Source organism: Ochotona princeps, chromosome 5, assembly GCF_030435755.1.
Source record: "Ochotona princeps isolate mOchPri1 chromosome 5, mOchPri1.hap1, whole genome shotgun sequence".
In the NCBI taxonomy this organism is placed as follows: Eukaryota; Metazoa; Chordata; class Mammalia; order Lagomorpha; family Ochotonidae; genus Ochotona; species Ochotona princeps.
The window spans coordinates 19,115,938-19,129,169 of record NC_080836.1 but is presented as its reverse complement, the minus strand read 5'-3'; the positions used below and the strand labels follow the sequence as shown (position 1 = coordinate 19,129,169).

Here is a 13,232-nt window from a genome sequence, read left to right as displayed (position 1 = left end):
GCAGAGTATTTCTTCCTTGGCCATGGCCCCAAGGAAGTGCCAGCCCTCCATAAAAGTCCCCTTGGTCACACTGATAGGAATACAGACAAAAAAAAAAAAAAAAAAAAAAAAAAAAAAGCCTTTTATGAGCTTGCATCTCTAATGAAAGCCCTACATAAGTGGATGCTTTCCCCCTTTCTTTTTCCCAGCAGAGGTGGAAGCAAACACTTGCAAAGCTCTAATCTGCATGCCGGATCCTCATTTGGGTCTGCAGCACAGGACAACTGCTACCTGCGGCCACCCCTACATGGAGCCAATGGCTGAGACATCAGCAGATGCCCGGGCCCACAGAGCATTTGGCATACCCTGGCTAATGACACAGACATTTTCCCAAGGGTCAGGGTGACAGCCGAAAAATGAAACCGTCTAGGCCAAAGCAGCTCAAGAAGCCAGGGGACAGGCAGCATGGAAGGCCAAGCAAGTGCACAAACCCTGCAGGGCAAGAAGGAACCCAGCGACAGGCAAACGGGAGGTGAGGTGAGGCTGGCAGAGAGCAGCAGAGCACCTACAGCTCTCAGCAGCCCAGGCTAGTGACCTGCTCAGGGAAAGAGCATCCTAGTGCCCAGAAAAACAAGCACATGACATCCATCAGGGTTAATAAGGTGAGGCTAGACCCATAGGGGATCATCGGGCCTCCGGTTTCCACTCCTATTCCTTAGGGAACAGAGGGGAACCAGGCCTGTCCTGTTAGACACAGAGTGATCACTAGGGATCCAAATCGGGGCCCGGCCATCAGAGACAGGGATCAATTCACCTTGGAAACAAGAAGGGCATTGACAAGGGAGAGTGACGCCACCTGTGACGCAATCCCCATGACATCAACGGCTGGCAGAGCTGAATGCAAGCCAGCTGAGCCATACAGGGCTCCAGCTCCACAAGTGGTCAGAGGCAGGAGCCACACTCGCTGTGTGACAGAGCAACACAGAGAACACGGTTTATACCCGGAAAGTGAGTGCTGCCCGCAAGATCCTTCTGGCAACATCCCTGAATCTCACTCATCATGTAACAGAAGACATACTTGTTAAAACACCAAAACAAGGTTGAGTAGGAGCAGAGAGAAGACATTGCTTGGCAACTCCTAGATGCCCACTACCTAGGAGGCTGTGACATTCTAGATTAGATGCTGTGACATCCAACCACTGTTAGTGGAAAACACCATTCAACCAAAAATGCATTTAATACAGTCAACCCACCAAGCATTCTAGATGAGCTAAGCCTGCCCTAAGCATGCTCAGACCATGGACATCAGATTATAGACTTATCTAGGGTGAACCATGTTGTCTAGTCACATATGATGATATCAGGCCATGTAGTGAATACTACACTGAAAATAACAACCAGAATGATGGCACAGGTGGTCCAGGCACTTTCACAACCACTGCCATGTTGAGAAATCCTCAGACAGGAACCACCTGTATTAGGATCTGAGCATGAAAATGACAAACCACCAGCATGTACGTGGCAGGCACCATACATGCAGCACTTGGCTCCAGCATCATAGTCCTGATGAGACAGATAGACAACCCACTTTACAAGTGATTTGTGTGACAAGTAGCCCAGTGGCTAAGATGCTGGTGGAGACACCTATATCCCACACCTAGCCCTGACTTAATCTTATTTTTTATACGGACCCTGGAATGCAGCAGGGATGGTTCAAGTAGTTGGGTCAGTGCCGCCCACATGGGAAACCTTAGTTGCACTCTATGCTCCTGGGTCTGATCTGGCTTCACCCTGGCTGTTGTGAACCTGGAACCAATACATGGGGCCCACACAAACTTCCTCTTCTAATTGCTCAAATAAAAAGAAAGAAAAAGAAAAAACTTGCGTGTACTCCTGCGTCTAGAGCACACAGCCAGGGTGTGGCAAAGATGCACTGGCTCACTCCGAAACCCTTCTGCCCCCAAGCACTCCCAGGCTGCACCATTTCTAAGGTGTCTGCAGTGAATCCAAGTGCAAGCTTGAAACAGACTCAGCATGGACACACGGACACACACATACACACCCCTTCGCCATAGACAGACAGATCTTGGTCGTGAACCAATAGACACTTCTGTTGAAGACCCAAAAGGAAACAGAATTTTAGTCCCTGTGAAACCATGGCATTAAGTAGCCCTGGACAGCGTGAACATAAATGGGCCAGGCATGGCTGCTGTTCTGCTAAACAGCAACAAGGAGCAAGGGAGAGAGCAAGGTTCGCCCAGTCTGCCTACCACCCTGGGCATCTAGACAAGTAGCTGAGTCAATGACAACCATGATCAGACAAGCATTCAGATCAATTCTCGCCCAGCTGATTGCTGAAGGGCAGATTCAGATGGTTTGGGCTTTTTGGGGGAAATAAACACTGGTGCAGCTGTGTTCCAATAAAACTTTATTAATACATACAGAGGTCTGAATGTGTGCCACGGGCCACAGTGCTGAAGCCTGCTGCTTAAGTCAAGCATTCCAATAAAGCAGAAACAATCTACAATCAGCAACATCCATTCTTTAAACACCTGCCAGCCAGCAAAGACCCTTCTCTACACCAGTGTGTGGATCAGGATGGAAGGGGCTTTCTGAGGGGTGAGAATGGAGACTGCCTATTCACTGGATTCATTCAAATCAGAGATCCCAGTCACTCAGGACCAACACACCCTCTTTTGGAGCAAACATGTGGGCAGAGTTCTTCACTGGGGTTGTTCCTGTGACAGGAAATTGGCAGTCAACTAACTGATGAGCCGTGCATTTCCCTGTTGCTCTGCCAGCTCCACTAAACCACTGGTCGTCCTGAACCCCCATGTGACACCAATTGTTACAGCCGCCCACCTGTCAATGCTATCCACATCAAGGGATTCTGGGGACACCAGCTTTCCAGGACTGGTGTGAACTGCACTGGTCCCTGGCACAATTCTACTCCGTTCGAGTGCAGTGCCCCAAGTTCAGTCATCAAAGTTGAAAACAGAAATCTGCATGAAAATGTCTTCAGAAACAGGGTATTGGGAAATACGCGCTGATTCTCCCCTGAGCACATCCCCCAGGTTCTCCATGGTGGCAGGGAGCAGGGCAGCTACTCTCACCTGTGTCTACAGACACTGCTGATTACCACCAGGCAGGGCTGCTCCTGGCATCTATTGGGCAGAGGCCCCAGACACGCAGCTAAAAACCGTATCACGTACAAACAAAGCTTATCCGACACCCTATCTCAATGCCAAATGTTCCAAGCACATGGACAGCCGCAGCCGCACTAAATTCCAAAAATCTGGCCCCAAAGACCATGCTGGCCAGCATGTCAGGCTGATGAGACACGAGAAAAAATTAGAGCGAGACAGACTTACTGATGTGGCCTATTAGACTGGGGGAGAGAAAACAATTCATCACTTTGCCAAGAGTTACCAATAAAAGGAAGAATTTGGAATAATTTCTGAAGTTTGAGATGCAAAGCCCTTGGATGGCAAGCATATAAGATTTTTGGAACCAGACAGAGAACTCTGGATGCTTCTCCCCTCCTCACCCCCACCGATAGTTTACTTAAATGGCTCTGGAAATGTTACATGAATTTTAAAGCCAGGGAGCAATCCTGCTGTACATGCTCTTTAAACCACTTGGTTAACTTCCAACTGGGCTCCCTCAAAATAGAATCTTATTTTTTATATCCATCAGCACCAAAGAGGTAGGCAGCATTTTTACAGAGACGTATTAAAAGCCAATGCCTCCAGACACTGCCACATCTTGGAGGAGTAAACAGACTGCAGGTGGATTGTATGATCATTCACAAAAAGTGCCGATAAAGGATTTTCACATTGTTTTGTAGAACAATCATATTCTGGGAGCTGGCCTTGTGATACAGTAGGGTAAGGCATGGCTTGCGACACTGCATTTCCCAATTTTATTTTGCATCTCTTTGTGTGTGTATATATATGTAAAATCACACAGATATACATCAAACTGCTATTTGTGATTATTGCCTAGAGTAACACTCATGTGGGTTTTTTTTCTCCTTCCATTTTTGCTCACCTACAGTTTCTAGTTTTTTTCCTATATTAAACCTAACTTCGGTTAAAACAAAAGTGAGTTTGTTATGGGGTGCAGCCAGTGATAGCCAGCACCCATTGACAGTGGGCAACTGAAATTTGGCTGTGTTCTCTACCCTCTGTCCTGAAGGTGGGTCCTAACAGCAATGGAATGTTAATTCCATCCTCAACCACTTCCCCAAATCCTAAATTAGCCAGGATATTGGAAGTCCAATCAGTCTAGGTGTTTTAGCTACAAGCCCAGTTCCTGTTCCTGCCATCCCAACGAGCACTGATCAACTCCTTAGCCCATAACACTTAGGTATTCGCTCCTGCCCACCTGTGACTCACCTATCAACTGAGAGGGGACGGTATTGTGTTGTCGTGTAACCACTCCCCTCACAAGCCCCTTTAAAAAGGCCCATGAGGGCCCAGCGGCATGGCCTAGCGGCTAAAGTCCTCGCCTTGAAAGCCCTGGGATCCCATATGGGTGCCAGTTCTGGTCCCAGCAGCTCCAATTCCCATCCAGCTCCCTGCTTATGGCCTGGGAAAGCAGTTGAGGACGGCCCAAAGCTTTGGGACCCTGCACCCGCGTGGGAGACCCGGAAGAGGTTCCAGGTTCCCGGCATCGGATCAGCGCGCACCGGCCGTTGTGGCTCACTTGGGGAGTGAATCATTGGACGGAAGATCTTCCTCTCTGTCTCTCCTCCTCTCTGTATATCTGACTTTGTAATGAAGTGAATAAATCTATAAATAAATAAATAAATAAATAAATAAATAAATAAATAAATAAATAAATAAAAAGGCCCATGCAGCAGGGGCTGTCTCTCTCTCTCTGGCCAGGTGCTTCCATTACTCTGGCACTTTGACTCTTGGGTGACCCAGGACAGGTAATCCCCTGAGCATGGTCCCTGTGTACTGCTTAGATGAGGCAATGGTTATAATAATGTTGTTTCTGGTCTGTGTACTATCTGGAGTTCCAAGAGGGGTGAGGCCTAGCAGTAGTAGAATGTGGGCAGAGAAGCCAGGGACAGGTGAATGTCTGCAGCTTTGTAAGTGTGTCCAGGTTCTTCGTGAGTGTGTCCAGGTTATTCGTTGCATGTCTCTTAGGATAACATATTGTTGGGGAAGCTGGGACATAGGTTCTCATCTTAATGGATGGACTTAAGGATAATGACCATTTGTTCCTTTTAGGATTATGATTGGTTGGATTCTGATTAGGTGGATTGCTGTATGGACTTGTGATTTGCTATTGTGCTCTATTGTCTCCAAGCTTGATTAATAAAGACTCCTTAATTAACCTTAGACATGTCTGGTGTGATCTCGCTCGCACCCTGCAACAAGTTATATTCCATATGTGTATGTTTTTATTCTGAATTATTTGGAAAAGGAATAAGGCACCTTAAAAAAGTAACAACCATAAAAATATTTGTTGAAAGTTACGGCTGTTAGACAGGAAATCAACCCTGGACATTCTGGCATGCTGGTCAGAATGCCACCTAGCATGCCCACCGGATGGTTTGGTGACCATCTAGTTACCCAAGTGCCTGGTTCAAGTTCCATCTCCTCCCCTAATCACACTCAGGAAGGTGACAGGAACAGCTCACATAGCTGGGTCACTGCGACCCAGTTCCTGGCTTCAGCTGCTGAAGCCATTGGGGAGTAAACTAACAGATGAGCGCTCTCTTTACACCCCTACATCTCTCTCCCTCTTTGCCTGCCTCTCAGATTTGGGGGAATAAAAAGAGCATAAACCTTGTAGAAGTCAAAAAAAGCCTTTAGCCAGGGCTAAGCTCCAGTGACCTCTGCACTAGCTGGGCGGATGCACATATATGGTTCCAAGTCCACTGGCATCCATAAAATTTTCCTTCCCACCTTCCTCACCTCCACCAGATCTCATTAAGAACTGTTTGGGGAATGATAATTAGAATGTTTTTCAGCATTCCCTGAACCCACACCCACATGAGACCAGGCCCACCAGAAATGTGCTGAGGAAGGAGGTAAATATTAACAAAACACCCCAGCTCCAGGGAGCAAACGTCTGTCTGTACAGCAGCTGCCCCTAGAGGGCGCAGCTTGAACTTCCCAAGACCTCAGTGGACAATTCAGCAAAGTACTGGTGAGGGCAACCCACACCAGAACAAGACCAGACCTCTGCAACATCTCAAAGCCAAAGCAAGCTCAACAGAGAGGCCCCGGCAGCATTGCACTTACCATAAGCTGTCATGACGCCAGCGTATGGCCCGTCCACCACGTTCCTGTTCTCCTCTGCCAGTGCCTTGATGTACCTTTTGCTGAGATCCAAGATCTGCTCTCGCAGCATGGAGCTGCTCTCAGGCTGCGTCCGCTGCTGGATGGTAAAATGCAGGAGCATCATACCCCAAATGAAGCCAAAAGTCACCAGGAAGAAGCCCAGCTTTTGCGAGGACAGCTTCCACGGACTAAAGAGAGCCATTGCTCCCTGTAGCTTGCGCCTGCCCTCAGCTCCTAGCGCACACAAGATAGACCCAGATTCATGGTGCAGGATGGGCGCACGAGTCCAGCGGTGCTCTCACTCTGGCTCCTGCGTCAGCAGACTTCCCTTCCTCACTTCCATTCTGTCATTAAAATAGAGAGAAAAGTAAAATGTGTTAGCCTAAGGGTCAAGCACAGCAAAAACTCAAGCCGCCAGTCATGTTTTCACTCCAGCGGTTCTAAACACAAAGTGAACTTCCTTCTTCCCTTCATTCCCCGGGTGAGTGTATCTTGTGCCCTCAGAGAGGAAATCTGGCTGAGCAGTAAGACGCTGTACAAATACGGAGGGGAAGTGAGTTGTCTGAGTGTGGTAACAGGTGTAAGTACTGGGCCACCTCCAGCCTGGCCCATATTCAGACAGGAAGTTCGATCTGTAAGGTGGGGAGGATGCGCAGGGCTAGCTTGCTGAATGTCAGCAAAAACTCAAGCGGCGCACGGACTGCTGTCAGCATTGGGCACATGGGTGTGTGTAAGCAGAGCTCACAAAATCATTCTTTGGCACTGTTGGCAAAGACCGAGAGTCGGCAGCTGCGGAGGTGAGTGAGGCAATGGACAGCTCCTCAGGGGCGGCGGACAGCAAGTGGGCAGCAGGTCCCCGTCCTATGTCAGCATAGCCAGCCAGCTTTCATTATCAGTGCAGGGACAAGGTGACTGTCTTGGGTGCCCTGCTGGCACTGAGAAGACATGGCAGAGGAGCCCTCGGCGATCTCTCTGTACCCGCTATAGCTCAGGGCTCACTCCCTCACACCGCGCAGCATAGCAATCTGCAGCCGCCAGCGGTGTCTGCCCCACGGAAGCTCTCACTTTCACTCCCACAAAGAAGCGAAATGTGAAGTTGAAGGGCATCATTTTCCGTACCAACACAGCCAGCTCCTACCTGATACAATCACAGGCTGGGCCCAAGCTCTCCCTCAGAGCTGGCTCCCGCTTTTATCACAGAAAGCCCCAGCATCAGCTGAGCTCTCCAACCCAGCAGCCAGAGCCCTGGCCAGAACCTGCCACTTGCTGACCTAAGTGCTGCTCAAATGAGAGGCTGAGTAATTGTCTAAGAAGGGAATGACTAGGATGTCTTCCGGGGGCTGCATGTGTTTCAAGCCTAGGAATTCTTTTTCTCAAGCCACCCAAGAGAATGTAGCAGCAAGACCTTGGAGCAATTCGTTTTCAGACCCTAACGTAGAGGCTGTCTATTGATCTGTCTCTCACCGTCATCCCAGTAATCAGTACTTGTTAGTTCCAATACTAGCACCAGGAATGAGAAATCACTGCTACTGGGTACTGGGATCAACATTTTTCTGGGTCTTAGGTGGTGGGGTCCCCATCATAACCCACATGAGAAGAATATTAATAGCACAATCTCTTTCATGAAAAACAAATGAGATGAGCAACTAAAGGAAGAAGGGGATTGACATGCCAAGTATGGCCAGGCCTGTGGCAGAGGGATAATCAAGGAAGTCTGGAAGTCAGTGTCCCACATCCCGGGCCACCCCTGATGCCCCATATGACCAAGTATGATGTGCACTTGCTTAAATGGGTAGGGAAAGGGACTGATTCATATAGCAGAGATCCTAGGCAACCCAGGAAGTCCAGACACTGACTGACCTTTAACCAAAGGTTTTCCAATGGCTGGATTCTGCGGGTTCTTCAAGTGGTTTCTAACTGAGCAACCAAAGCAGCGCTCATGAGAAATGCAAATTCTCAGGCCCTACCCAGCCCCACAGCATCAGTAACTCTGGGAATGAGGCCCAGTAGCCAGTCCTTAATAAGCCCTCTGGGAGATTCCACTGCAGTTTAGTCTCAGGGCCCTCAAGCCAGAAAACTGGATTTGAGGTGTACAGATTCTGCTCCAGGCAACACCTAGAGATGAGCCCTGAACTCTGTCCTGCATGGTCTGCTACCCTTCCCTCCAATTAGATGCTATGCACCTGCTGGATCGGTTGCTAACATAAAGCCAGGCACAGCCCACTTAAAGGTGGTTCTCTCCACTTGCTGGCCCATACTTTCTATATTAGGGTGACAACTCAAACTCCACCTGCTCTCCATACCTCCACTCCAGTCCCTGCACTGTGGGTCTCTCTCCCTACCACAACAGATTACAATATGCTCTTCTAGGGCCAAAGTCTTAAAACATGTCTACCTTGGACTCTTATGTGTTTCTAAATGGAATTCCATTGTGAACCTTTAAAGGAGAGACACACACACATGCACAAGTGCTTCTTGACACACCATAGGGGTGCACCTCAATAAGACTGGCAAAAATATCGTAAGTCAAAAATGTAAAACATCTAATACAGCCAACTGACTAAATACGGTGGCATTGTCTAGCCCACTTTAAATGTGTTCACAACACCAAAGCTAGCCTACAGTTGAGGTTGAATCACCTAACACAGCTATTTTATAGTAAGATGTCAAACATCTCACACAGTATTTTGAATACTGTTATCTGAATTCAATTCAGCGCAGTTGTACGAGTTTGCTTCTGCCCCATCTTAAAGCCAAGCCATTTCAAGTCCCCAATTTCCTGTACAGAACTTCTTGGAAAAAGATAATTATCACAAGAGCACAAAGTCACAAGGACACTGTGGTACCTTCCATGCTTCCTCCCGCCAACCATTCTGCAAGTGTAGACTGAACTTCTGCTGCCATTATGCCTGAGCACTGAACCGTACTGGTGGTGGGTGGGGAAAGGAGGGGGTGAGAGAAGAGATGCTTCTAACACTCAAGGGACTGAACGCTAGACAGCCACCGCTGTCACTGGGTGCTGCCCCTACTTCCTCAGGAAGTGGGTGCGCTTCCTTTCTGATAACCCATTAGTCAGTTTCGCCTCAAGCCTAAAGGGGTTTTTCCCAGACTGAGTGAGCAAGGTGCTATATCAGGAAAGTTCTCTGGTGATTTTCTTTCACTATGACAGAAGAGGATTTCCACTGCCAGCAGGAGTTATCTTGTCAACTTTCAGAGAAGGAACCACACTCCACCTCCTCCATCGAGGACAGCCCCTGCAGGGCTGCAGGGTTTATGAGAGCAAAGGCCAAGAGCCAGGGACAGAGCAAGGGCTTCTAGTGTTTGCCTTGGAAAGACTCAGAAGGTGGCACATGTTACGGGCAAAGGAGATGGTGGGAAAACTCCATCCCACAGAAATTACTCCAGCTCAGACAAGGGCAGGCTGGGAGTGAAAATGTCCAGGTCTAAGGAATTCAGAGCACAGCTCTGCTCCACAAAGGCCCAGACTTTTAAGTGATGACAGAACCACCAGAAATGATCTTTTTCTCCTGTGGAATCCAGAGTCTGAAATGACAGGAAATGTCATTAGCATCCATAGCCATTTTAGCATCCATCCTCACGGAGTGCCTTGGTGACTTAATGATGATCATCAGGAAAGGCCAAGAAACCAAGAGATGCCTCTGACCAATAGTGAGCAAAAGGGAGTTATTTAGGCTAAGACCCTGCCTGCCTCCAGTAGACCCCAAGGGCACAGAAGGGACCTCATAGTGCACAGTGCATCTCAGAATCTCAGAAGTCCTTGTGGCGAGTCGAGTCCTGACAGCCGACCGGAGCCATAACATCATCAGTTCACCTCCATCATAACTATCCCAACAGGTGTGCCCTTCAGCCCTTCATTCCTAAAACAGCATTCACCACTGTCCTTATTTCCCACTTACTGAACTTAGTAAAATCTGGGTTTCACCTTCCCAAGAACAATCAAAAATCTTTGGAGAAGAAATGTGTCAGTTCTATTTTTTCTAAAAGCACATGAAAAAGATACTCAACATCATTAGTCATTAAGGGAAATGCAAATCAAAACCACAGTCAGATACCACTTAACACCCATTAAGATGGTTAGGATAAGAAAAAATATACACAAATAAGGACCAATATTGGTGAGGAGACAGAAAAATCGCAATTCTCATCTACTGCTGATGGGAATGTCAACTGGTACGGCCCGTGTCCAAAACAACCTTGCAAGTACTTACATAATTCACACAACTCTGCTCTCAGGAATTCTCCCAAGACAAATAATTGGGTACATCCACAGAAAAAAAAAAAAAAACTTATATCCAAATGCTCACAGTCATATCATTTATGAGAAATCAAAGTGAAACTATCCAACTGTCCAGCCAGGGCGGAAAGGATATACTAAACTTGTAAGTGCATGCCATGTCATAGCATTTGGCAAAAAATAATTTTAGATGATGCTACCACATGGATGCCCCATGAGAACACTGTGCTAAGTGAAATACAGACCACACAGTGCGTGACTGTACCTACACACAATGTGCGCAACAGGTAGATCCGCAGTGGGAAGACATGCATGGGGCTTGCTCAGCACTGCTCGGGGAGGAAATAGGGGAACTTGGAGTTGACAGCTAAAGTGCAGAGTTTCTTTCTAGGGTCACAAGAATGTTCTAAGGTTGACTGCAGGGACAGAGCCACAATGCTGTAAAAAACATTGAGCTGCACAAGCTGAGAATGATACCGAATATGAACTGTACCTTAGTAAAACTTTTTCAGAAAAAGAACAAAGCAAGCCCACCCCTGAAGTTGGAGGGAGGAGGAGCAACTGAGAGCAGGCAGATGAGCCTCCTGAGTTCAGGACAGCCTTGCCCTCTGTCCACACCCAGCACAATCAATGCCAGGTTACACCCGGCACTGGAGCTGACTGTGGGCCTACTCACAGAACGAATCCATAGCTGTTTGCCTCCAGGTCACCACACACAGCCTTTCTCCTAACTTCCAGACCCACTTCTGTACAGATGCCTCATGGCTTGCTTTGCCTGGTGGATGCCGTGATCAAACCACATCCCTTGAAAAACAGCCAAGTTGGGTCAGGATGGCAACATCTGCTGGCACCAGCATTCCACATGGTTTGTCTCATCCACTCTACTTCCCATACAGCTCCCTGCTTATGGCCTGAGAAAGCAGCCGAAAATGGTCCAAGGCCTTGGGAGCTGCATCCACATGGGAGACCTGGAAGAATCTTCTGGCTCCCAGCTTCGGATCATCTCAGCTTTGGCCATTTGGGGAGTGAACCAGCAGATGGAAGACCTCGATCTTCTTTCTCTAACTGATTTTGCAGTAAAATAAATATATCTTTTAAATGAATGAAAAGAACAACAGTTAAGTAGCTGAAGCAGTTCCTACAGGTGCCCAGCCAATGTCCTTGGAGGCCCTGTCTTCCACCAGGAACCACTGCTTCAGAGGATGGAAGCAGGTGGAGATGGCCACCTGTTCAGAAACAATGCCAGCCCCAACCACAGTGCTGCACAGTGCTGCCACTTCTGTCCCCACCGTATACCACTTGAACTACTTCCCTGTCTTTTCATAGCAGCTGGCCGCACCTATCTCTGACTTTTCTTCATGAGCAATAACACCTAAGGCACCCTCAGTTAGCCCTGCTCATCTGTTGCTGTACGAGACCATCTCCACCCCATCTTCTCCAACCTCACAACTCACTCAGCCTCCAGCATGAAGCTTCCTAGGGCTCCCCACACTCAGCAGAGCTTCCAACCTGCTGTCCAACAGGATCATCTGGTTCAGCTCTCCTAAGTGGTCTTTGAGGTCCACAAAGACAAACAATGGCAACACTGGCCAAGTCTTGTACACAGTGGGTGCTCATTAAATGACTGCTCACCAGAAGGACAGAAAGGTAGAAATGAGATGAAGAGCCACAACTCTCAAGAGGTTCTTATATGACCCACACAGGACCTGGACATCTTGGGGGCTATGCTTGGAAGATTTTACCATAATACTGTCCCATGGCAATGAGAAATGTATGTTTCCTTGAACAGATTACTAATACTGACAGGGTAGTAGAAAAAAAAACCAAAGCAAAATGGAAAAAATCATCTTAGGGAAGGCATTTGGCCTAGTCTATAAGCAACCAGCTTGGATGCCCAATCAAGGTACCTGTACTTGGGTCCCAGGAACAGTACCTGCTTTTCTCCTAATGTGCACCCAAGGAGGTAGCAGGCTGTGGTCCAAGTAGGTCGGTTCCTGCTGCTCACAGGAGACCCAAGACTGAGTTCTCCCGACTTTGGTCTAGCCCAGCTCCAGTTATTGTTGCATTTTGGATAATAAACCAGCAGATGGGAGTTCTGTTTATGTGTCAATCAACCTACCTCTCTGTTGGCCTCTATACCACAAATATATGTATTTAAAAAAAAAACCAGAATGTAAAAAAAAAAGCCATAATAAAACTGCTAGAATAGACAGTGACACCATGAGAACAAGAACAAAAAGATGTCCAAGACAGAGATGGGGGGGCCAAATTGGGGGGGGGGGGTACTAGCAAGGGAGTCTTCCACAAAGACTACTTCCTCACTGTTATGCCAACATGGGTTTTGGGTGTCCCCTGAAGGCCCATGTGCTACAGGCCTGGTCATCAGAGTCTTCTTTTTATTTTATTTTGCTAAATATTTATTTTATTTGAAAGGCAGATTTACAGAAAAAAAGGATGGACAGAAGGATCTTCCATCCTCTGGTTCACTCCCCAAATGGAGCAACATCCAGAGTTGAGCCAATCTGAAGCCAAGATCCAGCTGCTTTTGCCAGATCTCCCTCACGGGTGCTGGAAGGGAAGTGGAGCTGCTGGGACATTAACCAGTACTCCTAGGGGTCCTGGTACCTGCAAGGGGAGGATTTGCCAATTGAGTCAATGCATTGGGCCCTTCATCAGAGTCTTATATTAATGGCTTGGGG

At 47.8% G+C, this 13,232-nt stretch overlaps 1 protein-coding gene across 5 annotated transcripts in view; it reads right to left on the bottom strand.

Annotated features, from left to right (window-relative positions):
• Positions 1–13,232, bottom strand: part of MGAT5 (alpha-1,6-mannosylglycoprotein 6-beta-N-acetylglucosaminyltransferase) — a 340,039-nt gene that overhangs the window by 209,653 nt on the left and 117,154 nt on the right. For 4 of the 5 annotated variants that reach the window (XM_058664413.1, XM_058664415.1, XM_058664414.1 and 1 more), the window contains one exon: positions 6,240–6,622. In XM_058664413.1, coding sequence (XP_058520396.1) covers positions 6,240–6,480 — 241 coding nt within the window. In that variant the 5' untranslated portion in view covers positions 6,481–6,622. Of the gene's footprint in view, positions 1–6,239; positions 6,623–7,023; positions 7,134–13,232 lie in introns of those variants that run through there. The other variant, XM_058664417.1, reaches the window with a different exon arrangement.